General features: G+C 40.6%; 1 protein-coding gene across 1 annotated transcript in view; it reads right to left on the bottom strand.

The window, feature by feature from the left end:
• Positions 1–2,200: 2,200 nt before the first annotated feature.
• SPATA16 (spermatogenesis associated 16) overlaps positions 2,201–24,221 on the bottom strand; it is a 207,541-nt gene continuing 185,520 nt past the window's right edge. Inside the window, exon 10 of the mRNA XM_070945958.1 lies at positions 2,201–2,323. Within this exon, the coding sequence (XP_070802059.1) occupies positions 2,201–2,323 (123 nt within the window). The remainder of the gene's footprint in view (positions 2,324–24,221) is intronic.

The raw sequence follows: 24,221 nt of genomic DNA, 5'->3' as shown, positions 1-24,221 counted from the left end.
GTCATATTCAGATTATGGGAAAAAAGTATAGATGCTCTCTCTCTATTTTTTCCCCTTTTATTTCCCTGGTTTTGAGCATAGCCTTCTTTCCTACTAGATGTGGTCTTGTTGTTGTTACTGAATTTTCTGATTGACCCTCAAAGCACAAGGCATCCAGAGAAGCATGCTGCTGGCACTGTTGTTCATGGTTTGTGTTGACTTTGATCCTAGAAATGGGGTGAGATAGAGGAGAGGCAAATTAGGTAAAGCACACACACACACACACACACACACACACACACACACACACACACAAATAATATTGGAATCTGTGTAACCTTCAAGTCAATTTTAAAGCTAAATTGTAATTCACAAGTGTGTTAAGCAGAACAATTGAAACTCAAATTCAAAGATTTTTGGCAAAGTAATAATTCTACGACCACAAACATGAAGCAGGAGAAAGAAAAAAAAAGAAGCAATTTTATCTTGAGTGATACAAGGGAAACCAGAAAAATTCTTGGCTACCTGATTCAATTATCTGACTGACAAAGATATGAGAAATGGGTACTGGAATGCAAAACAGCAGTAAAAAAACCCCAGTGATATCCTAATTAGTCATTCTTGAAAGGGAGAATAAACAAGAATTGTGTTATTTTTTTTTTCCTGCCATGATTCTGGATTAACTAATTTACACTGTCCTTACGGATAAGAAAGCTGGATGGTGCTTTGGCAATTAGCTAGGCATTATACACACTGGAAGCTTTTAAGAACAGCTACTTTTATATCAACTGAAGAAGTGTAACTCTCTGTAGTTCAATTAAATGATGAAGCATATAAACACTCTAATATACGGTGGCTGCAATTCTAAAGAAAATTGTTCTTCTTTCTAGCTGTATCCCAAATTTTTGCCTTTGCAGACACTGAAGCATAACGGATTCACCCAAGAACAATGGATCTTTGAGCATTGGTATGTTCCTTCTGCCTGGAGATATGATTTTGAAAACATGGGTTTTCTGTCAAGGCTTTCATCTACTAGGACCGTGATGGTGAACCTATGGCACGTGTGCCACAGGTGGCATGTGGAGCCATATCTGTGGGCATGCAAGCGTTGCCCTAGTTCAGCTCCAGCGCGCATGCGTGCGCTGGCCAACTGATTTTCAGGCCCTCCAGTCCCACCGGAAGTTGGGAACCAGGCCGCTTCCGGCCTCCAGAGGGCCTCTAGGGATGGGGAAGGCCGTTTTTGCCCTCCCCAGGCTCCTAGAAAGCCTCTGGAGCCTGGGGAGGGCGAAAAAAAGGGCCTACTGGGCCCACCGTGCCATTGAGGGCCAAAGTAGGGGGAGCATAGGGGGTGTCAAACGCATGCGGGGCTCATTGAATTATGAGTGTGGGCACGCGTGTGTGTGACCGCGCCCACGTTCCCCGCACTTTTGGCACGTGACAGCAAAAAGGTTAGCCATCACTGTCCTAGGAGATCCACACTTACTATTGGGTGTACTTCCAATAAGCAAAATGAATGGCAGCTCTAGTGGCATTCTAAAGCCTAGATTAATAGCCCTCTAGTGATATCACAGAACAGAATATGATTTACTTTGCCACTAAATATGGAATGGATAGAAGGCCCCATTTGGTCATTTGCTTCTTGCAACTCATTTTGGCAATAGGACTACTGTAATGTTTTGAATGTGTACGGATTGGATTAACAACAGTAGAAAAAGTCTTGGAAGTGTGTGTGTGTGTGTGTGTGTGTGTGTGTGTGTGTGTGTGTATCTTTCTAGAATCACTTCATTGTCATCAAAACAGTTGGACATGTTACCTATCCTTCCAATGGTACTGTAGTTGCCACTAACTATAGTGGCTTAACGAAGTATTAGCAAGCTTTATTTCTTATAGAACATAGAATAATGGGGTTGAAAGGGACCTTGGAAGAAAAGATCAGCCCAAAGTGCACTGAATGTATTGTGCCCAAAACAAGGTATTGCAGTAGTGATTGAAATTCCTGAGTGGGTATGAATAAACAAGACCGCAATACCCTGTCAAGCATCTCATGAATATTTATTCCTGTCTGATGAGACTAATGAAGTGCAGGAGCTGGTTGCTAAGATGAGTTGTGCAGAAGGGACATCTCATTAATTTGAAGGCCAGCCTGCATTGTCAAATTCCTGTAGTAAAAAGTCCTCTCTTGCCATTTCTGGCCCAGGATATAAGCCTCTCCTTAGTAGGCCTAGCACGGCTGTTCGCTTTGAAGCCGCTTCATTTTCATTTTCTGCCGTCTTGCTGTTCTGAGTTTCTTGGTTTTTAAGAAACTATCTTCTAATTGGTATAGGAAATCTTCTATAATTCCAACCTGTGGACAAACATAAAAAGAGAAGGCCGGTCAAAAAATGTGGCAGCCAGCTGTTTGCATTGCTTTCCCTTCAAAAATGAAACAATTGCCTTAAAAAAAAGAAAGAGTACCATTTCCGAGTAGCAAAATTCTATCCCAGAGGCATACAGTATTTCAGGAGCTAGGTTTCCACCCATTTCCCAGATGGCACCAAGATCTGAAGATGTAATGCCTAATTTCATTTATAGAAGAAAACTGAGCCCAGATGATAGAAAAATCAAAGCGGATTTAAGCTGCATCTCTTTTAATATGGTTCTTTTCATTGGAAGTTGTCACTGGAAATTAAATTGACATCCCAACCTTTTCAGAATTGGCTAAACAACTGCTTTAATTTAAGTTTTTAGAAAGGTTCACTGAAGCCGTCTGCAATTTCAGCCTCAACCTGAAGTGTTTAACACCTTTTTGATGACTATTCTTTCCATCGTTGGGTTATTCACCAAGGGATAATCAAAGAAGGACAATATGAGTTAACTATGATTAAAAAGAATTTAATACAATCATCAACAATATAATAATCTCCTATAAATCAAGGCAACAAAGCAATAAACATGCAACACAATTAAACACAACACAAAATACCTTATGCCAACAGACTTGAAATTCTAGGCTTAGAAAATTTAGATTCGGTATGTCTAAGTGTAACTCATAAAATTATCTGCTACAATGTCCTACCTGTCAATGACTACTTTAGCTTCAACCACAACAATACACGAGTACACAATAGATACAAACTTAAAGTGAACTGCTCCAAACTCGATTGCAGAAAATTCAACTTCAGCAACAGAGTGGTCAATGCCTGGAATGCACTACCTGACTTTGTGGTTTCTTCCCCAAACCCCCATAATTTTAACCTAAGACTGTCTTCTGTTGACCTCATCCCATTCCTAAGAGGTCTGTAAGGGGTGTGCATAAGAGCACCAGCGTGCCTACCGTCCCTGTCCTAATGTTTCCTCTATTCGTATCTATTTTATGTATTCAATTCATGCTTATACTTATATCTATTACCTAATACGTTCTTGACAAATAAATAAATAAATTCAATAAAACATTGATCATGCTGTTTCAGTTTAGTACAAATTATATTCATAAAGAATCATAAAACTGTGTCTCACTTATTTTGGGCATTTTATGTGGGAGAATTCACTGGAGAAAGCAGTTATGTTTGGAAGAGTTGGCAGTAAAAGGCCACCAAAAAACACGTGGCTGGACACCATCAAAGCTGACACCAGCCAAAGCATAGAACAACTCAAAAAAATAGTGCAAGGTTGAAAGATATGGAGAGATCTGGTCCATAGAATTACCAAGAGTCAGACAAAACTGAATGGATATCAACATCACCACTGTGATCATCATCTTCATCCTCCCCCTCCTCCCCCTCCTAAAGATTTGGAAGAAGCTACTGGATAGACTATCTTGAGTGACAAGATTTTTTTCTTCAGCTCTCAAATTAATTTTGTTCTCCGAAGTGAATAATTTATAAGACCACTCTCTGTCTATCCCTCCATCCATGCAACTATATCATTACCGTACATTCAAATTAATATTCCCTTATCTAAAAATATAAATGATATGCAAGCTGAGTTTAAGCCATAAGAGGAATTATAATATTGCTCTGAGAAGGTGGTTTCTCCAGGGCTATAGAGTGCCACACTTAACTAGGTTGGTTAATGATCTAGAAAATGCAGCCATACAACATGCTAAATTTGATTAGTGTTAACCTTAATTAGGTTATTTTTGTAGTTTAACATTATGTAAGACTCCAACCTGTTTGATTAGTTCGGCTCAATTTATTGTATGAGTCTAGAAAAAAATGTTCAATAATCAGTGGGGCATGTTTAAAGAACTGATGGGCAACCTCTGCATCCATCGTAATGGTATCTGCTGGTGTGAAGTGATTAAGGTATCTTATTTTCCTCCAGATGTTTTGGGGGATTGCAGCTGAGATGAAGTCACCATAACAGATTCCACTTCGGCTTGGCCCAAGATGTTTTGTTATCTAACGGAGAAAGACAAAACATCCTTCCCTGCAATTCTATCTACAGAAACTACATATATAGCCATTTGGATAATTATTTTTAACATTGCCTGTCCAGTGGATTTAACACTATCAGATTTGGCATTGTGGATTAGTTGCCTTGGCATTGGCATCCTTCAGTCTCAAAAGACTATGGTATCGTGCTCTGGAAAGAGGTCCTAAAACAGCATCTAGTTGCCTAATGCATATCCATTTCCATTGTCTGAGCTCTTGATGATGTTTCCCTGCTTCCAGGAGCTTCCAGCTCTGGTGACCTTCTTATTCTTCCTATCCTTTGACTATTCTTGATTAGGAAAGCCCTGTACCATTGAACATATTTGAAACTGGTGTATGAGTTTCTAGATGCTGCCTAGTATGATATGACAGGTACATTATAACAGGGGACAGATATAACAGGGCACATGTAACAGATAACATATAATAGGCATAACAGGGCACAGATAAACCCCACAAGCAGGGGTGAAATGCTGCTGGTTCAGACCAGATCACCTGATCTGGTAGCGATGGTGGCAGGTGGTTCGGAGAACCAGTAGCAAAAATCCCTGTGCCCCCCCCCCATGCCCAGCTGAGTTGCACGATCATCAGAGGCTTTTTTTTAACTTTTAAAAGCATTTTTTCTACAACCTCTTCCGACGAAAAAATGCTTTTAAAAGTAAAAAAAAAAGCCTTTGATGATCGTGCGGCTCAGCTGCGATCCTCAGAGGCTTTTCAAAGCATTTTTTTTTGCAACCTCTTGGCAAAGAGGTGGTAAAAAAAATGCTTTGAAAAGTCTCTGAGGATCTCAGCTGAGTTGCCTAATCGGCAGAGAGGCTTTTCAAAGCATTTTAAAAAAAGCCTCTCTGACGATCCCAGCTGAGTTGCCTAATCACCAGAGGCTTTTCAAAGCATTAGAAAAAATGCTTTGAAAGGTTAAAAAAAAAGTTGGCCACACCCACCCAGTCACATTACCCCACCACCACCAAGCCACGCCCACAGAACCAGTAGTAGTAACACATTTTACATTTCACCCCGCCCCCAAATGGCCTCAATGGCTCTCAGATAACTGGAAAGAAATACAATCCATCCATTCTCCTGCCCCCCTGTCAGAACCTATCCTTCCATCTCCCCATCATCTAGTCACAACTGATGAAGCTCCTTGGATGAGTAGTGAAATGTCTTTTTCTTCCTGCTCAAAAATAGGAAAAAATAGTCCAGTCGCCTTTCGAAAAAGTACCTTTGAGACAACTATGACCTGGATGACTGAGAATCTCCATTTACAAGCCATGGGGGAAAACAAATCTATTGTGGTTGCTAAGAGCCAACAGTGACTCGATGGCATATGATCAATCAATCAATCCTTCATGTTACAAGAACCTGTGTAGACAGCAGGTTTTTCTTTATTAATTAGCCACTTTAACTGGCTGCAGTTTAATCATAACTTTCCCTGAGCAGGGTTGACATCCTCTACCTTACAAAAAGTTGTGCAGTTCCGCTCTTGACAAAACTTTAAGACATGTGAGTGTCTGTGCGGATACTTTGGTATGCAGATGTTTGCATTTGTTAGATAATGACTCCTTTTGCCCCCTCTTTCCGGCAGCATCTGTTGTTTTCCTGATCTGGGACAGACTGATCTGGGCGCCTTCCTTCGGCTGGTGCACATGACCACGGAGAATTGATCAGAATGCTATCTTTAAATGGCATTGAAAAACAGCCACTTTAAAAGGAAGACATGCTGAGAAAATTAATCTTCGGCAAGTTTTCTTGATAAGAAGAAAATGCTGGTTGGAAGAGCTGTAGTTGTAGACTCAAAGTCAGTTCAGGGAGAAAAATGTGTGTTCCTTCCTGCCACGGCAAGAACCATTTTTTCTATTAAATCAGGATGAAGCTCTAAATAAATACATTTTCCTGAGAAACATCGTTCACCAAAGGGTTGAATAGACTAAGAGTAGAAGACGCAAAGCAAGGATTCTTGCAAATGTCATCCATCTTGCCCAGGAACAAGTCAATGATTATTTTAATAATATTGAAATGCCTATCTTTCCTTTCCTCCACCTATGTGATGAACAGCTTTGAGACAGACAGCTGCATCCAGGTGTTCTTCATAAATAACACATGTATTTATATAGATCTATATACTTATCCTCCATGTTTATTCATGAATGGCATCACCATTCTCACAAATGCAAATGGGCACAAAAGTAAGCTCAAGGTAGCTGAGAATTTGCAATTAATTATGTACCAGACATCAGCACTTTGAGGCAGAAACAGTACTTCGTTTTCCTACTGGACTGTAAACACTCAGTTCCTTTCTTTAAAGTAAATACATGAAATTCAATTAATCCATAAGTCTTCAATCAGACCGGCGGAGCAGTATTTTGTGCATGAAATAGGGTTTGCAAAAATATTTTCAACAATGTTGTATCTCATAATGCTATGAAATGTTTCTTCTGTCAAAGTAGCACTGTCTGTTCCATGGTTTTTAATATGTATTTGGTATTAAGAGCCAGTTTCCCCCATGTAAAACCACCTATTTGCTTAAAATTTCCATCAGGTTCCGCTCCTGATATCCCTCCTTCCTTGAAGAGATTAGGTAGAATTCCTTTTAAACGGCCCAAAACATTACTTTGTTACTTGCTTATCATTCTGAGTGCAAATTAAAACTTTTTTTTAATTTGCATTAGCCTTTGATGAGGTAAAATGAGTTGTTTGCTTCCAACTATGTGTGTCACGCACACACTAACCCTCACACTGTAGAAAACTTCAAGGAGACGCTTTGCTTTCATGAAAATTTGTGAAAAGCACCCATCCATTTGAAGCTGCTTTCTAGTGTAACATATTATGCCTATTTCTAAAAATGAACTAGAGTTTCTCCACTGAGGGGCTCCATCCTATAGTCTGGGAAAATTCTTCAGACTTTTCCAGGCAACTAGAGGAAGTCCTAGAAGAGTAAGATATGCACTGAAATTTCTTTTGGTTACAGGAACCAGTGGTCAAGGCCTTAGGTAAAGATAAAGGTTTCCCTTGTCCAGTTGTGTCTGACTGCAGGCGGCAGCGCTCATCTCTACTTCTTAGTTGAGGGAGCCAGTGGTGTCCAAAGACATTTATGTGGTCATGTGACCAGCACGATTATACGCCAAGGTGCACGGAATGCTTTTACCTTCCTATCAAAGTGGTGCCTATTTATCTACTCACATTTGCATGTTTTTGAACTGCTAGGTTGGTAGGAACTGTGGTAGCTAATGGGAGCTCACTCCATTGCATGGAACTTGAGTCTTGAACCCGGGCTGTCAACTTTCCAGCTGAGAAGCTCAGCATCTCTAACCGCTGAGCCATCACATGCCCCCTTGGTCAGCGCCTTAAGAGTAATGTAAAACACTTCAGAAAGGTGAATGGCATTGTCTCTTCATCCAGAACATCACACTGCATGCATGATGTGAATTTACCCAAGTGAAATGCAGCTATCTCACACTGTGCTTGTATATATACATAAAGGCAAGGATTTTTTCAGTCCCTACTGTTTTGCTAAAATGATTGAGTATAATGTCTTTAGCATCTAAGAAAAATGAACTTGGGCTGCCCAGCTGCTCCTTCCAAAAGTTGCCTTATTTCTTTCAAAACCATATGTCTATTCTACATGTTTTTCAGGTAGCCCCTTGAACCTGTAGTCCTTCCCAGTGGCTACATCTTTTTCTGTGCTTGCACTGCTGGCTGCCAGCCACAAGATAGGAAGCTGGATACCTGCCACAAACAGAGACATGCAAACTTAGATAGGATGTTCAGAAGCAAAGAGTCCTACAGCTGTAAAGTAATCAAGGCTTGTGATGGGTCGAGACCAGGAACCTGATAAACAAATGACAAATCCAAGAAACACAGTGAGGTGGAGTCATGGTCCAACAAGATAAACATGGCACAGCTGAGGCTTGAAAAGTTGTTGTGAGTGAGGCCAATAAATAAGTCACACTGAGCCACCAGATGCACAACGGATATACACTACTCATTAGAGTCTGCTTCTCCTGCCAGCCTTTTTCTTGGCCAATCTATCTGAGCCGCGGAGCTCAAATCCCTGTGGCTGTATTTTAAAAGCATGCCTCTGCTTGGGGCAGGGGTGGTGAACCTCACAGTCTGAGAGGCGCGCAGTGGGTGCAAGCAAGGACTTCTGGGACTTGCTGCATCTGTCTCAAGCAGAGTAGAGTTACTGGTTTCAAAACTTTCAGGAATTACCGTATTAGAAGCTCCTGGATCTATTTCCTCCTTTTCGTCATCAGAAAATGACTCATCAGGACTGTAAAAACATTATTATGATTTATTCGATGTGTATGACTTCACAGCTCATTTAGGAACTTGGGCAGCTCACAATAGATGCAATCACCACTTCCACTGAGGTACTAGAATGGAAACTGAGGTGCAGTGATTTGTCCTCTCCATTTCCATTGCTGCATTATTCACACTGAAAGCCTCAGATCATGACCTACATGGACCCACAATGTCCCTCTTTGTGGGACTAGGTATAATGCTGTGTGATCCTGGAAGGAAGACATAATGTGACTAAGGAATTCATTCGTGGGTCCATTCAGATGGACTAATATCTGGTGAGACTAGACTAGCTTTGCAGAAGAGACCATTTGCGCCACCTCTTTAGAGCAAAACAGTCCTTGCAACCATCCAGCACTTTGCTTGTATCGTAACTGAACTGCACACTTCTGACTGAAACAAATGCACCCATCTGTAGAAGAAAGTCCACAAGTCCACACTGGACTGTAGGATTCATCTGTGTGAATTCTAAAGTAAGTTAAATTCAAAGTCATATTGAATGACTTTGGGGTGGGTGGATGATTCTAAGGGTATATTTTGAGAAGCAAATGGGAGGGGGGAGTGTTTGGTAATTTTCATTCCTTCCTGTGCCATTTTCTCAATACTTCTGTCCTATGGTCCTTCCATTAGCAATGGCTGCCCTATTTGAATCTCCAGACTGCAACTCCCATCCTTTTCAACTGTTAGCTATGAAGGTGTGGGTGATGGGGCCAGTAGTCGAGCCGCTTCCAAGGAGCATAGTTATTTCTTGTCCTTTATCTTTCTCACTTGGATCATAGCATTATTTCCTCCCCTAGTCTCTCTTCTTTCAAAGCTCCTCACACACTAAGCTTTGTGCTTCAATTGAAGAGTTTGCTCTGCCTATTTTTTGAGTACCACTTTGTCCCTTTGCAGCTGAAGCCAATGGGTAGAGTTCTGAATTGGGTAGTATTTTTAAACTGAAGACAAATGCAGGTTTGTAATATGCTGGTAGTGTTGTCCTCAATTCGGGTCTGAGCCTGATGCCGAAGCCAACAATGGACGCCAGACATGTGGTACAGGTTTTCTGATTGCTTTTTATTGGAGTACTCCAAGGAAAAGGGCTCCTGGCCAAAATGCCAAGAACCAAGGATTAAGTCAGCTTTATACATTTTCACTAAAGGAGAAGTCGGGACAAGGTGAGATAATAAGAAAGATTATCTAATAAACATTTTAGTAATCTACAGTTTGTTCTATTGGTCTCTAGCTGTCCCTATTCCTAAGCCTTGGCTAATGAATGCCCCAGGAATTATCTAATACACATTTTATTTGCTGCAGGCCATCTCTATTCCTAACTTTTAGCTGAGGTCTGCAAGTTGCCTAACTCTTGTTACTTTTATCAGCTTTCTAACTACCCAGAATTGTTACAAGCTTTACACATGCATGTTTCCTGTGGATAAGCATTCTTTGTTCTTGCCAGATAGACACACAATAACAGTCTTCCTGATTTACTTTCAAGTGTGACCTGGCTTTATTTTAGCAGGCAGCCCATCAGTAGAAAGGTTGGAAAAGGATGATATTGCTTCCATCTTGTAATACTAGGCCATGTCATAGTAAATTCTTTTAATGTCCAAAAGGCCCTATGCCCCATCTGATTTTTAAAAAGGTTTTCTGATGCTTTGTGAGAGACTAAGGATGTTTGGGGTGGTGGTGCCCCAAAATTTACGTTAAAAATGGTGGGGCTTTGAGTTTATGGTTGTGACTCCCATCTTGACTATCTTAACCCTTCCTGAAAATGTATCTGCTAGGGACCCACATTAAATCCAAGCTATTCATTTTTCTGTTTTTGTCTCATCTGTTAAAATGAAGACTGAGAGGAAGTTATATAATTAAACTAAATATAACCAATCTATTTGCACATGAGTAGGGAAGGGAGATGCCCATGCACCCAAACACAGATAAAACATGACACTTTGGTCTCTATTTCCCCAAATCCCCTGTTAGTATTCTGGTTTCAGAGTTCTGAGCTTGTAGCCCTTATGCATTCAGAGGTCACCAGGTTGAGAAAGTATGCATTAGATGGGGGAAAAAATGAAGGAACAAAATAGACAGAGATGCGCACAGTGTAACCGTAGCTAAGCAGTTATCGTTCTTGTCCTTGTTCATGGCTTTTTGCTTCTGCTTCTGCATTTGATTTAAAAAGAAAAAAGAAAAAGAAAGATAAAGCTGGGGAAGTGAATGTCAGCCCTTCTGTCTTTTTGCCTTTTTTTTTAAAAAAGTTGCCAGTTTGACTGCCTTTGAAAAAAAAAATCATCATCAGAACTATAGTATGACAGGAAATGCCAGGTTCTTTGTAGAGCTGAGGCTGTGTTTTGTGGAAAAGCACTTACAGTGTGTGAGACCTGGATGTCAGCTCAAAGAGATGCATTTGGCAGGGAGCAGGGAAAGTGGTATCAAAAAACAGGTCTTCACTGCACCTGCCAAAGCTGCTGCCACAAAGGCCAAGCTCTTTCCAGTGAAAGTGCTCTGGCTTCAAAACGAAGCCGAAGATAATCAAATCATGGCCTTTGGCCCATAAGGTCTTGCTGTCTGTGTCCAATCCCCTTCTGAATATCTCTGGATGAGAACAGACAAGGCCTTTCCAGTGATGGCACCTATTCCTCTGGTGCTTTGGCCACACCATTCTCTCAGTGTTCTTCTTCTTTTTTTTTTTGCTTTGCAAAGTGCTGCTATACTTTGTGATTTGGCTTTATTTTCACGCTACTTCATATTGTGAAGTGCCCCAGTCAGGCTCGTGGGCTCTCAAATTCATATTTCCAGAGTCCAGATTCTTTTCCAGGCAACTGCAAAATTTCAGATGCTGGCAATAGAGATTATTGCTTGACAATATAGAGTATATCGTTTTGAGGGAAAGAGAAAGAGGTGGGAACCATGCGCAAGATATATTTTTCCCATTTGCATCAACCCAAAAGAACTTCAACTCTTCCACGAACATGAAATTAGTCCCTCTAAGCCTTGGAAACAAAAAGGCAGCCCACCATTGTTCTAGGAATAGGAAACCGTCCGAACAAGTCATATATCTAAACAACTGATATTGTTTTCTCTCATTCATTGGCGAAACCATTTTCTATCTCCTCACTGTCCAGCAATGCATGAATATAATTTCCAAGGTCCTTATAGATATCGTAAAATCTACCTTGTACCTCCAAATGAAGGAAAGTTAAATGTCTATTGAAATCAAATGACAAGTACATGACTTTGATGACAAGTTGAAAGTTTTGCAAGGTGATGTAACATTTCATTTGAGTTTTTTTTTTGTTGTTGTTGTTATTTCTCAATTGTTATCGTGTCACTTTCTTCCTGGATGCCAGAAGCCAAGTTGTTCATTTCTACAGCACATGTTCCTTTAAACTGGTTGCATGCAAAGCAAGTGTAGGATTACAGACTGCCATCCCCAACAAATGATACCAATAAAAGAGAATATTTGTACCTCAGGGTTAAAATGAAGGGTCCTTGGTGCTCTCTAAGCTTGATTGTTTTCTTGCAGATGCTTCATTACCCAAACTAGGAAACACCATCCATGCTTCAGTTCTAGCACTGATGATGTGACCTACTCAGGTAATGAAACGTCTGCAAAAAAAAAACAACCAAGATCAGGGAGGACTCCCCCCCCCCTCGCATTAAATGGTACCTAAAGTTCTACAGATCAAATCCTTACGAATTCATTTATGAGTTCATTATTATGAGGTTCTACATTGCCTTGATGATAAATGATACATATATGCATACATACCAGTGGTGGGTTGCCCCCAGTTCACACCGGTTCGGTAGTAAAGGTAAGTAGAACCCACCCCTGATACATACCTAAATACTATAGATGATAGATAGATAGATAGATAGATAGATATAGAAGAGAGATAGAGAGATATAGAAATAGAAATAGAAATAGGAATAGAATAGAATAGAATAGAATAGAATAGAATAGAATAGAATAGAATAGAATAGAATAGAACAGAACAGAACAGAACAGAACAGAACAGAATAGAATTTTTTATTGGCCAAGTGTGATTGGACACAGAAGGAATTTGTCTTGGTGCGTATGCTCTCAGTGTACATAAAAGAAAAGATACGTTTGTCAAGAATCATAAAGTACAACACTTAATGATAGTCATAGGGTACAAATAGATAGATATAGAGAGATAGATAGTTAGAGATATAGATAGATATAGATATATAGATATAGATGCATATAGATATTTGTATACGTATACACACAAACACACACACACACATTGGTGAAGGAGAGAAGTTGGAAAAAGCTGTTGAGGACAGCATAAGAGGATGTTGTATTTACAATGCTGAACTACTATAAGTAGGGACGCTCTGGTTCAAATCGCCACTAAGCTCTAAAATGCAGGGGGTAACCTCAAGCAATCCCTTATTTCCAAACTAAATCTGAGATAATTTACGAACATTAAATGGCATATAAGAAATGCAGATTTTAATTCTTTCCAGGGAGGCCAATGCTTTCAGAAACTGAGTGGCTGAGCATGCATTAGAAGACCTAAAAACAAAAAACAAAACCCTACCCTATGGAATTCACATTCCAGGCAGGGGAGTCCACAGTGTCTGATTAAAAAAGTCAAGTGGGTCACTAAGAACATACAGTCATATCCCTGCCTCTTTGTATGCACAACACACCACCGAAAAAAGAGGTGAGGCTTCGATCATGTCGCTACAGGTGCCTTCTTGACTTCAACTCCCTCTGCATACACCTCTCACCTCTCTTTGCACCTGTTCTTCCTACTTCAGAAAAGAATCAAGATTTCTCCCCTCAGCCAGGCTTTTTGAGTTCTACTGGTAAGACATTTTTGTTGTAGCCTGCCAGTGGTCTGTGGAGTTGGCAGCAGATTTGGACAGTGAGGAGGTTGGGGAGGAATGTGGGCCAGTCCTGGAGTCTGGGGAAGGCTTGGATGAGGGCTCTGTGTCGGAGGCAGAGAGGAGGCCAGGGCCATCTGGTAGTTATGTGCTACCTCCGGAATCTGACATCAGTGAGGCAGAAGACCAGTGTGAGCCTGTTCCCAATGTGCGCATGCACAGAGCTGCCAGAAGGCAAGAACAATTAAGGAAAAAAAGGGTGATTCGGGAGTAAGGCTTGGAGTTGATTGGCCCCTCCCATAAGACATAAAAGAAGAGCAAACGGATGTGAGCCTTTGCAGGAAGCAATTAGTTCATATAGTCAATTCAAGCTCTGAGAAGTCCATTTGACTCTGTGCTCCGTCTGGCCTTGCAAAACTAATTGACAATTAGGTCTCTGGCAGCGTTACAAGGGAGATAAAGGTGGGTGCTTATCAACATTACCCTGAAAGACTGTGTCAACTCGAGCAGACATCTGTTGGAATCTTCACAGACGGTTTGTGAATCATTATAAAAGAGTTTTTTTGGGACTAAGATTGTGATTTATGCTTTTTCAGGAAGCCTAGGTCAGAACAATTTTTATTTATCAGTTTTTAATATTGTACCTTATTGGAGATTGTTAGGGAAAAGGGCAAAAATGCGGTTAGGATTAAGGTTGGAGTTTGTACAATCTCTCATACAAATTCAAGCATGTTGCTCACTCAAGAGGCCAAGACTTGGCGATTAAACCAAGCTTGCTGGTTGGTAGCCTGAATCAAATTTCTAAGTTGATACAGACATTTGACTTTGTCCCTGAGGTTGTTTCAAGCGTCATATCCCTCCTGGCAACCAAACAGATGTTCTGTGGCGAAGGCGTCTCTTTCCCACAGAACATCTGCTTGGTGCCAGGTTCTAAGGTTCTAAGTGCAGCTCTGTCAAGACATTAAAAAAAGGAAGCAATTTTGTTTTGGTTATAAATGGCATGAAATATGTAAACCGATAACAGGCTTGCTGCCGTTTATTCCTTGCCCTATTTAATTCAATATTAAATCCCATACATTTTTATGCCACCTATAAATTTTCCTTGGCACTTCAGATTTTTGCAGTGACAGCTCATAACTGCAGGCCCTGTCAGCTTTTGAAAGACAGAGGCTGAACTTGAAGGCTGTTGGGAATAGTTCTGAACCCAGGAATGGAAGAGGAAAGTGGTTTTTTGGCATAAGTAAATTGATGAAGCATTGGAAATTTAGCAAAGGAAATTTAGATCTAAACTGCACCAGTTCTACTTAAATTATGCTACGAATTGTCTCGTGCAGAAAGCGTGAAGTTAGTTTACATATTCTGTGCGCCTGTAAATTCTGCTTGACTGTCAAAAGGTCTAGAAATTGAAAAAGTCATCACAAATGCCTCTCGGGTTTAGTAATCCATAATCTATCCTGACTTTGCCATTAAACGGGAAGCAGCAGGTGCTTAAAAGAAAATAAGAAGTATTAAGTATTAGATTGTTATTAAAGACTAGATTAAACAGAGAAAATCAATTATTCATAACAGAGAGGTCAAATAATTTACAGCATCTATTTTATTTCAGTGGGCATTGCTTAATTAGTGTCCCAAAGTGATGTATTTTAATTTGCTCTTTCTTTGTGCACTTTATTGTACTACTGAACTGTTGCTATGGATTTCTTGCTGTTTTTAGAACCCTGCTCAGCTTATTTTTGTAGTTGTTGTCCTGCATGCTGCCAAAAGTATGCACATACTTCCATCTGTTCCATGGAGCTTTTAAACCTACAAAGTGCTATACAATTTTATCCTCTTTCATCCTGCATTTTCTACAGGCAGGACTTGACTTACAATCATCTGTTTAGTGATTGTTCAGAGTTACAAGGCATTGGAAAAAGTGACTGTCCTCGCATTTACGACCAAGACAGCATCTTCACAGTCATATGGTCAATATTTGGGCACTTGGCAATTACAGAAAAACAGAGTTGGAAGGATGTTGGAGGTCTTCTAATCCAATCCACTGCTCAAGCAGGAAACACTATAACATTTCAGCCAAATGGTTGTCCAATCTCTTCTTAAAAACCTCCAGTGTTGGAGCACCCACAACTTCCGGAGGCAAGTTGTTCCACTGATTAATTGTTTTAAGTCAGGAAATTTCTCCTGAGTTCTAGGTTGCTGCTCTCCTTGATTAGTTTCTATCCATTGCTTCTTGTCCTGCCCTCAGGTACTTTGAAGAATAGCTTGACTCCTTCTTCTTTGTGGCAGCCCCTGAGATATTGGAACACTGCTATCATGTCTCCCCTAGTCCTTCTTTTCATTAAACTAGACATACTCAGTTCCTGCAACCGTTCTTCATATGTTTTAGCCTTCAGTTCCCTAATCATCTTTGTTGCTCTTCTCTGCACTCTTTCTAGAGTCTCCACATCTCTTTTATAATGATTGGCATATATTAAGATTGTTGCAGCATCCCAGGGTCATGTGATTATCATTTGCATTCCAAGAAGCAAAGTCAATGGGGAAAGGCAGATTTGCTTAACAACCTCATGATTCACTTAATAACTGCCATGATTCTCTTAACAGTCATGGCAAAAAATGGTAATAAAATCGGACAAGGTTTTCTTAATAACTGTCTTGTTTAGTAATATAAATTCTGGTCCCAATGTGATTCTATGTTGAGGAATACCTGTCATTTTTTCTAATTTTTATTTTGCAGCATATTTTCTTTTCAAGACACTAACCAACCCCAAGGCTGAATTCTCCTCTGTGAGCCCCAAGCAAGTCAGCAGAGCCAGGTACTCTTCCAAGAGACCGGAAAGATTAAATTAAGATTACAAAATTGAACAAAATTCAAACTGTTATGAAGAAAACTGCATGGATATCCTTTAAACAGATGCACTAAGTTCCCAGAATTTCCTACAAAAATTGTTTTTGTTGACAGTTCTGGGAATTGAAGTCCACAAACGTTTGGTGGGTGCCCAGGCCAGAAAAGGTTTTATTAAACCCAAATCTGAGGTTTTGAGTCTACCCTATCCATTCTAGAAGATCTTCTGACCTCACTGGCTCTTGACAATAAAGCAGAGGTGGGTTTCAGCAAGTTCTGACCAGTTCTGAAAAACTGGTAGCAGAAATTTTGAGTAGTTCGGAGAACCAGTAGTAAAAATTCTGACTGGCCCTGCCTCCATCTATTCTCTGCCTTCCAAGTCCCAGCTGATTGGGAGGAAATGGGGATTTTGCAGTAATCTTCTCCTGGATTGGGGAGGGAATCCCCAATTTTACAGTATCCTTCCCCTGCCACGCCCACCAAGCCATGCCCACCAATCCATGCCACGCCCACCAAGCCACACCCACAGAACCGGTAGTAAAAAATTTTGAAACCCACCACTGCAATAAAGGAAGTGGAATTGAAAGTGATTACTTGTCTGCATTCAAACTTCTACCTAACAATTTCTGCTATTACAAGACAGTCCGTCTTGTAAGAGAAGGAAGCAACTGGAAGATCTGGGAAGCCAGAAAATCCAAGTCAGTGTTTCTCCACCTCAGCAATTTTAAGCTGTGTCGACTTCAACTCCCAGAATTCCCAAGCAGTCTTGTATCCAGATATCTAGACATAAAATAAGGTTTGCTGTTTCATTTTGGAAATTATGTGGCTCTGATGTCAGGCTGCTTAAATGAGCAGAATGTCTCCCAGAAGGATAGAAGGGGTTTTTTTTGGTTTTGGTTTTAGAAAAAAATTACATTTGCTATCAGCATCTTCATTCTTTTAGAAAGAGTTATTACTTCATTAAGGGTTATTAGGGTTATTGTTGGTAATAAACATGCATTATCAAAAGACTGTGGTTAGAATAACTTTATATTCAAACTGAGAGCCCTCTTTTACATGTTTCACAGAATTGTAGGGATAGCAATAGCACTTAGACTTATATACCGCTTCACATGGGTGGGTTCTATTTACATTTACTACCGGTTCGCAGTGGGGCTGCGCGTGCGCACTCACTTCGCTCGCTTTGCTCGCTCGCGTGCTCATCTGCGCAAGCGCAGAAGCATTTTGATGATGTTGGGGTCGGTGGGCAGAGCCTCCCGCCGGTTTTGCTATCGGTTCTATAGAACCAGTGCGAACCGGGGGCAACCCACCACTGGCTTCACAGTGCTTTACAGCCCTCTCTAAGTGGTTTACAGAGTCAGCATATTTGCCCCCAACAATCTGGGTCCTCATTTTATCGACCTCAGAAGGATGGATGGCTGAGTCAACCTTGAGCCTGGTGAGATTTGATCTGCCAAACTGCTGGCAGCCGGTGATCAGCAGAAGTATGTGTGATACCAAAGGATCCTTAAAAATATTGTCATCCACACATTTCAGGAAAAGAGATATAAATCACTGCCTAAATTGCCACCAGTTGACCCACCGGTTAATTATTCAGCATTATATGTTAATTCTAAATTGATACAGAAAAGGAGATTGTCGGTGGTTCATTTAACCACAGAGAAGAGGAGCCACACATATTTAACAAAAGTGATGACAAAATGAAGGTATTAAAAAAGTTAAATATTTTCTTTTCATTTATTACACACTTTGAGGTGCCAACTAATTTTCTACTTATTTTAATTCTCAGGGGATATGGCAGAGAAGGAATGTCTCCTGGTTCCCCTCAGCTGGCATTCCTTGGCTGACAGGACCTGTAAAATGCCCAATCTGCTGAATTGAATTGGATGGTTGGAAATGACTGGAAGAAGACGGTTCTTTAGATTAAAAAGTTAGTGGTAAAGGCTTCCGCTATCCAACTGTGTCCGACTCCCTTTCTTAGCTGAAGGAGCCAGAGTTGTCCGAAGACATTTTTGTCAGAATTCGTTGCAGCACACACAGGCAGACTATTAAGCAGGATTCAAATACGTCTTCATGTACATAACAACACACAAGGCATACAATGCCCTTGTAGGTTTTTTCATGTTGTAGAGAAGAGAAATAGCAAGTACAAACACAGCACAAAATGGAAGCACAAAATGGAGAAGGCAAAATGGAGAAAAGAGAAGCTAGTGCCCTCAAGCTTATATATAGAACAGTTAAGCCATGCGCAGGCTCCAAACTGTCTCTTATGGCCCCATACAACAAATACTATGTTTCAGTTACCAAACAGCCCTCATTGGCTGACCTGTTGCTATGCCTATTCCAGTTCATGAATATACTCTGACAATTTTTGTGCTCATGTGGCCACCATGACAGAATGCTGTTATCTTCCTGCCAAAATGGTACCAAGAGCACATTGCAATCGTTCAGAGGAGAGGTCATAAGACAATAAGTGATTGTGAACAAAGCCTCACGATCCAGGAATGGGCACACCTGAAGCACAACACTTAAAGGCCACAGCTACCATTTTTTAAGATGAAGGCTTTTTCTGAGGGCACCTGGAGAAGGTGAAATATCTTCTGCTTACTTTGATTCCCATACAAATTTAAGATGTGTGGACTTCGACAGCCAGAATTCCCCAACCAGCATACTGGCTGTGGGAGTTGGAAGTCCACACATCTTAAATGTTGCCAAGCTTGAAAAACATTGCATTATAGAAATTAGTGTGCAGCATGGCATTAGATAAGAGAAAATGGTTTGCAAAAACTGGTAATTAGGCCCCAAACCCCTACATTTATGCATTTATACAATTTTAAAATTGCTTTCTAATGCTAAAAAACAAATCCCTAATGGCAAGCAAAAATATGTTTGGAGGAATATGCTCAGAATGCACGTTTTATTTCCACTTCTCTTAGCACACCCTTTCTGAAAGAACACACACAGGGAAAAGAAACAGCTAAGGGAACAACTTACCAATTAGCAGGTACAGGAATGAGGCAAACTGAATTTATGAATTAAAGAATGGGAAACAAAGAGAAATTGAAACGGGCTGATCAGTGAAAATGAAAAGCTGAGTAAAACCAAGTTGATGGTTCTGAGCATTCCTAAAACAGGACTTCTTAAACTTGATGCTATTATCATTTTTAAAAATCAGCAGCAATTGTGCAGGATAATGGCAAAATTGCAGTTAACACGCCTAATTTGGTTTTGAAAGATGTCAAGAATCAAGCTTACTAGACCTCTGCAACTGGTATACTCAAGTTGTGGCTAGTGTATTTTTGAGTATTACAGACTAAACAGGAACATCCCCCATGAGTAGGTTGTAAGCATCATTTTATCCATCTGTTAAACTGGTTCCTTGTTTACCGCACATTATTTCTTTGCTCTGCAGCCTTCTCTTGATTTAGTAGCCAAGGTGATGTTAATTCTTTGGATGAAGCTATTCTAAAAAATTGTCCAACAACATATTATGGACAGTTCAAACTACAGAGCAGGGTGCAATCCAGGGATTTTTGGGCCACTTTTGCAGTGGTGAAAAAAGATGTATCAGTATGGGAATTGGGGGGTTATTCTTCTCCCACTACCATTTCCTCAATCTAAATGTATGCTGATGCTCTGGTAGAGACTTTGTTTAAAAGAGTTACTGTAGGTAAATATGGCATTCTTTTAAAAAATTCCTCTACTGAAATCCCTACCTACTTGTATGGGCAATTAGCACTAGCATTACCTCTTAGACATCCCACAATGCTGTGCAGCACTCTCTCAGCCGTTTATAAAGTCAGCATATTGTCCCCAACAATCTGGGTCCTCATTTAACTGACCTCAGAAGGATAGAGGGCTGAGTCAACCTTGAACCCTGTCAGGATCGAACTCCTGGTTGTGGGTAGATTCAGCCTGCAATACTGCATTCTAACCACTGTACCTTCAGGGTTCTTATAACTGAGATTAAGATTTGGGATTTTATATGGATAAATTCCACCTAGTTGGGGGACATGTCTACAGCAACCCAAACTGGTCGTCTTCTAGATGTACTGTGTTTCCCCGAAAATAAGACCCTGTCTTATATTTTTTTTGAAGCCCAAAATAAGCGCTTGGCCTTATTTTTAGGGAGGTCTTATTATTTTGGGGTGCGTGGAACAAGATCGGGCTCCTCTTGCTGTCTTACCTGATTTCCATCTCTGCATTTAAATATTTTCGGGGAGGGCTTATTTTCGGGGGAGAGGAAGCTTATTTTAGCGCATGCGTTCAAAAGCCTGATTGGGCTTATTATCAGGGCATATCTTATTTTCAGGGAAACAGGGTATTACATTTCCATTTTCATAGAGATTGGGCTTGCAGGCTGGGAAGAATGGACATGATAATGGAATACATTTGGAGGCATCAGGTTACAGATGGCTTTTATAGAGCAAAATATAGCAGCTATTTTTGCCATTACAGAATTGAGCCCTGAGAAAGTATGCCTGAGAAAGCTGCAACATTGCAAGGAAGAAGTAAAATACTATGTTGTTCTTGGGCTGGGACTTTTCAATCTGTCTCTCTTCTTGCAACAAAATTGATCTCTAAGGTTCCTTGAGTGGAAAGGAATTGGACTTACAGAGATGGCAGAAAGTATTGGGTCAAATCCCAATTTTTCTTGATTGTCATGGTGGTGCAGTGGTTACAGTGCAGTACTGCAGGCTGTCTCTGCCTACAACCAGGAGTTTGATCCTGAGCAGCTCACAGCTGACTCATCCTTCCATCCTTCCAAGGTTGGTAAACTGAGGACTCAGATTGTTCGGGGCAACTGCTTAGAGTGTGCTGTAAAGCACTGTGAAGTGGTATATAAGTCTAAGTGCTATTGCTATTTGTAGAAACCCATGGACAGGCTGGAAATGAGTGCTCTGGTTGGAAGAATTCAGAAAATGCAAAAAAAGAGCAAAGTCAATCTAACCAACAAGACTTCTAGCCTCTTAGTTACAACACAATTTTTACCTTCCAAAAATGTCTTTTTAATAAAAATTATTCCCTACTGAAAAGACAACAACAACAATCCGGGTTTTAAAAACGTTTAAGAAATTGTTTAAGTCATTGTATCCTTTTTAGTAACAAATTTTCTTTTCAGATTTTCCCTTTCCTTTCCCCTTTTGTTTGTTTATTTGATCCAGGTCCTGTTGGAGTAGTATCAATGTCTCCTGGCTAAATATGTTTCAATCTACTTTTAAGCATTTTTGGATGCAACGTGTTAACTGTAGCTTGGACTGAGTCTAACATTGTTAATTGCTGGGACCTCAGACAGTTTTTAATATGTTTTGATCTTGAATGTTAAACAAGGAAACAAATAGGCTTCTCATCCAAGAAGCTTCTTTGGTTGTGGCTGAATGGTGGGGAATGGAACAATTTATATTCTTAGCAGTTATCTGGCCCTTAGCACTCAGAAGGTTGGTCATTAGCTCTGAGAGTCGTTGAGGCCACTTGGGGGTTTATCTATACCCACAGGGTCACATGAATTACAGGGCAAATGGGTGTGGGACCTTCTTGGGACTAGTCAGAGTACTTATGACCAGATGTCTGCAAAGAATATAAATGCCCCCATTCTCCACCATTCAATCAGAACTGAAGAAGCTTCTTGGATGAGAAGTGAAATGTTTTCAAGGAAAAAAACCCCAAGAAAGTCCAGTTGTCAGGGTTCCAAGTAACACCCCCAACGAAAGTAAACTCCGAGGCTTGAGTTTCCTCAAAGTTACATTTTATTAGAGATGTCATATTGGCACACCTGGGAAAACCTGAATCTGAAAGTTTCCAGGTTTTCCCCACCCAAACAAAAGTTCAAGTCCCTGTCCAACACCCACATGTCCATCACATGGTCCAATCAAACATTGTCCCAACTGGAGATGCCTCCCAGTTCTGGTCTTCCAGGTGCAGGGCAAGTTGTCCTTGGCTTCTTGAGAAAGGAATGTTATTATGATCCCTGACTTACTACCTTTCGCCGTGCCCTTAAGACTTTACTGTTTCAACAGGCTGAGCTGGCTTAAATAACGAATTTTAATGGTGTTTTAGTTTTTTAATATAAGGGCCAAATTATTTAATATGTTTTAAACTGTTTTTAAATTTTATGGATATATGTGTTTTATTATGGCTGTGCACCGCCCTGAGTCCCTCGGGAGAAGGGCGGTATAAAAATTTAAATAATAAATAAATAAAATAATATTATGACTATATATCACACATGCCAAGGGTGGGTTCTAATTTTTTTTTACTACTGGTTCTGTGGGTGTGGCTTATTTTGTGGGTGTGGCTTGGAGGTCATGTGACTAGGTGGGCGTGGCTAGCTGGTCAGCATCATTTCTGGAAGGTCCTCGCACTTACGACCCGACTCATTTGTTTGCTTTTAACACTGATCAGCTGTAGGACGGCCCTTTGAAGCCCCGCGGCAAGAGTTTAAACAGTTTTTTTCCCTCTAGTCATCAGCTGGGACTCAGGAGGCAGCAATAGATTGGGGGTGGGACCAAATAAAACGTAAGAATAACGTTTTTATTCTTACGTTTTATTCTTATGGGGGAGGCGGGGGGGGAGAACCGGTTCGGTGATGTCATATCATCACTGCTACTGGCTCGGCCGAACCGGACCGAACCGGGAGGAACCCACTACTGACACATGCTCCATACAATCCCCCCCTCCCAGTTTCCCACAATAGTAAACGTGGCAGGTCTGAAGGCCTAATACAAAAGATGGCTTCCAGGCCTGACACCAGCTGCCTTTTGGAAAAGGACCTGTTATTCTAATCATTGAAAGACCACTTTGCTTTGGAGAAGTGTTGAATGGAGCAATGCCTTGAAGCTGGTCCCCTCACCTGTAAGTTCCAATCTGTTAAAAAATAACATTTGCTGCCATTTCATGACATCTAAAACAGCTCTCACTCTGCTACTAGGAGGCCAGGCCTTGCAAGATGATGCATGTAAACCATTTCTGCCAAGAAAATAAATTCCCCCATCAATCCACCTGTCCCCCCCCCCCAAGAATTCACACTGCATTCCTGAGGGTGGGGGGAAAGATATGCCAAATGAAGGCAAGTCTATCTTCGAATATAATTTCCCCACAAAACATTTTCAGGGGTTCCTTGTTTGCAACCACATAATATGTGACAGTCTCTTGTTGCCTAGGAATGCAAACTCTTTTATTTATTTATTTTTTAAAGAAAGAGAAGGTGAGATTTCATCAGCTCTCTTTTTATCCATTTGGAAAATAAACCCCACACATCATTATTCTGCTATTTCAGAGAAAAGGGCTGAATGTTTTCATTAAGGATAACAGCTGCTTCTTTTGTAACAGCCGGATTTCACTAGTGAGGATGGCAAATTCAGCGTTCCTCATTTAACACTAATTGCTCCAGCTTAGATTGTGGCTATTTTCTCCAACACGTGTAAATTAATTTATGTGGTAATGAAGACAAAAGGGGGAACCTGGATCTGGAAAGATGAGAAAGTTAGTTTGGAACAGGTGTCAGAGCTGAATAGCTGGGCCTGCCTGTGATGCTGGATGCCATTGGAATGGTTTAAGAGTTAATGTTTTAGAGCCGAGGTGGTGCAGTGGTTAGAGTGCAGTACTGCAGCCACTTCAGCTGACTGCTAGTTCAGCAGATCAGCAGATCAAATCTCACCAGCTCAAGGTTGACTCAGCCTTCCATCCTTCCGAGGTGGGTAAAATGAGGACCCAGATTGTTGGGGGCAATATGCTATTTAGTATACTGTCTTTGGTGTAAACCGCCCAGAGTGGAGTGGGTGGCATAGAAATATGACTAATAAATAAAATAAATAAATGTGGGGATGCTGAATTCATGTTAAATTTGCAGGAAGAAATAA

The sequence above is a fragment of the Pituophis catenifer genome, unplaced genomic scaffold (assembly GCF_029215685.1).
Source record: "Pituophis catenifer annectens isolate HBS135680 unplaced genomic scaffold, rPitCat1.0.hap2 SCAF_6, whole genome shotgun sequence".
NCBI classification, from domain to species: domain Eukaryota; kingdom Metazoa; phylum Chordata; class Lepidosauria; order Squamata; family Colubridae; genus Pituophis; species Pituophis catenifer.
Note: the sequence above shows the minus strand (reverse complement) of the source record. Positions and strands in the feature narration are given on the sequence as shown.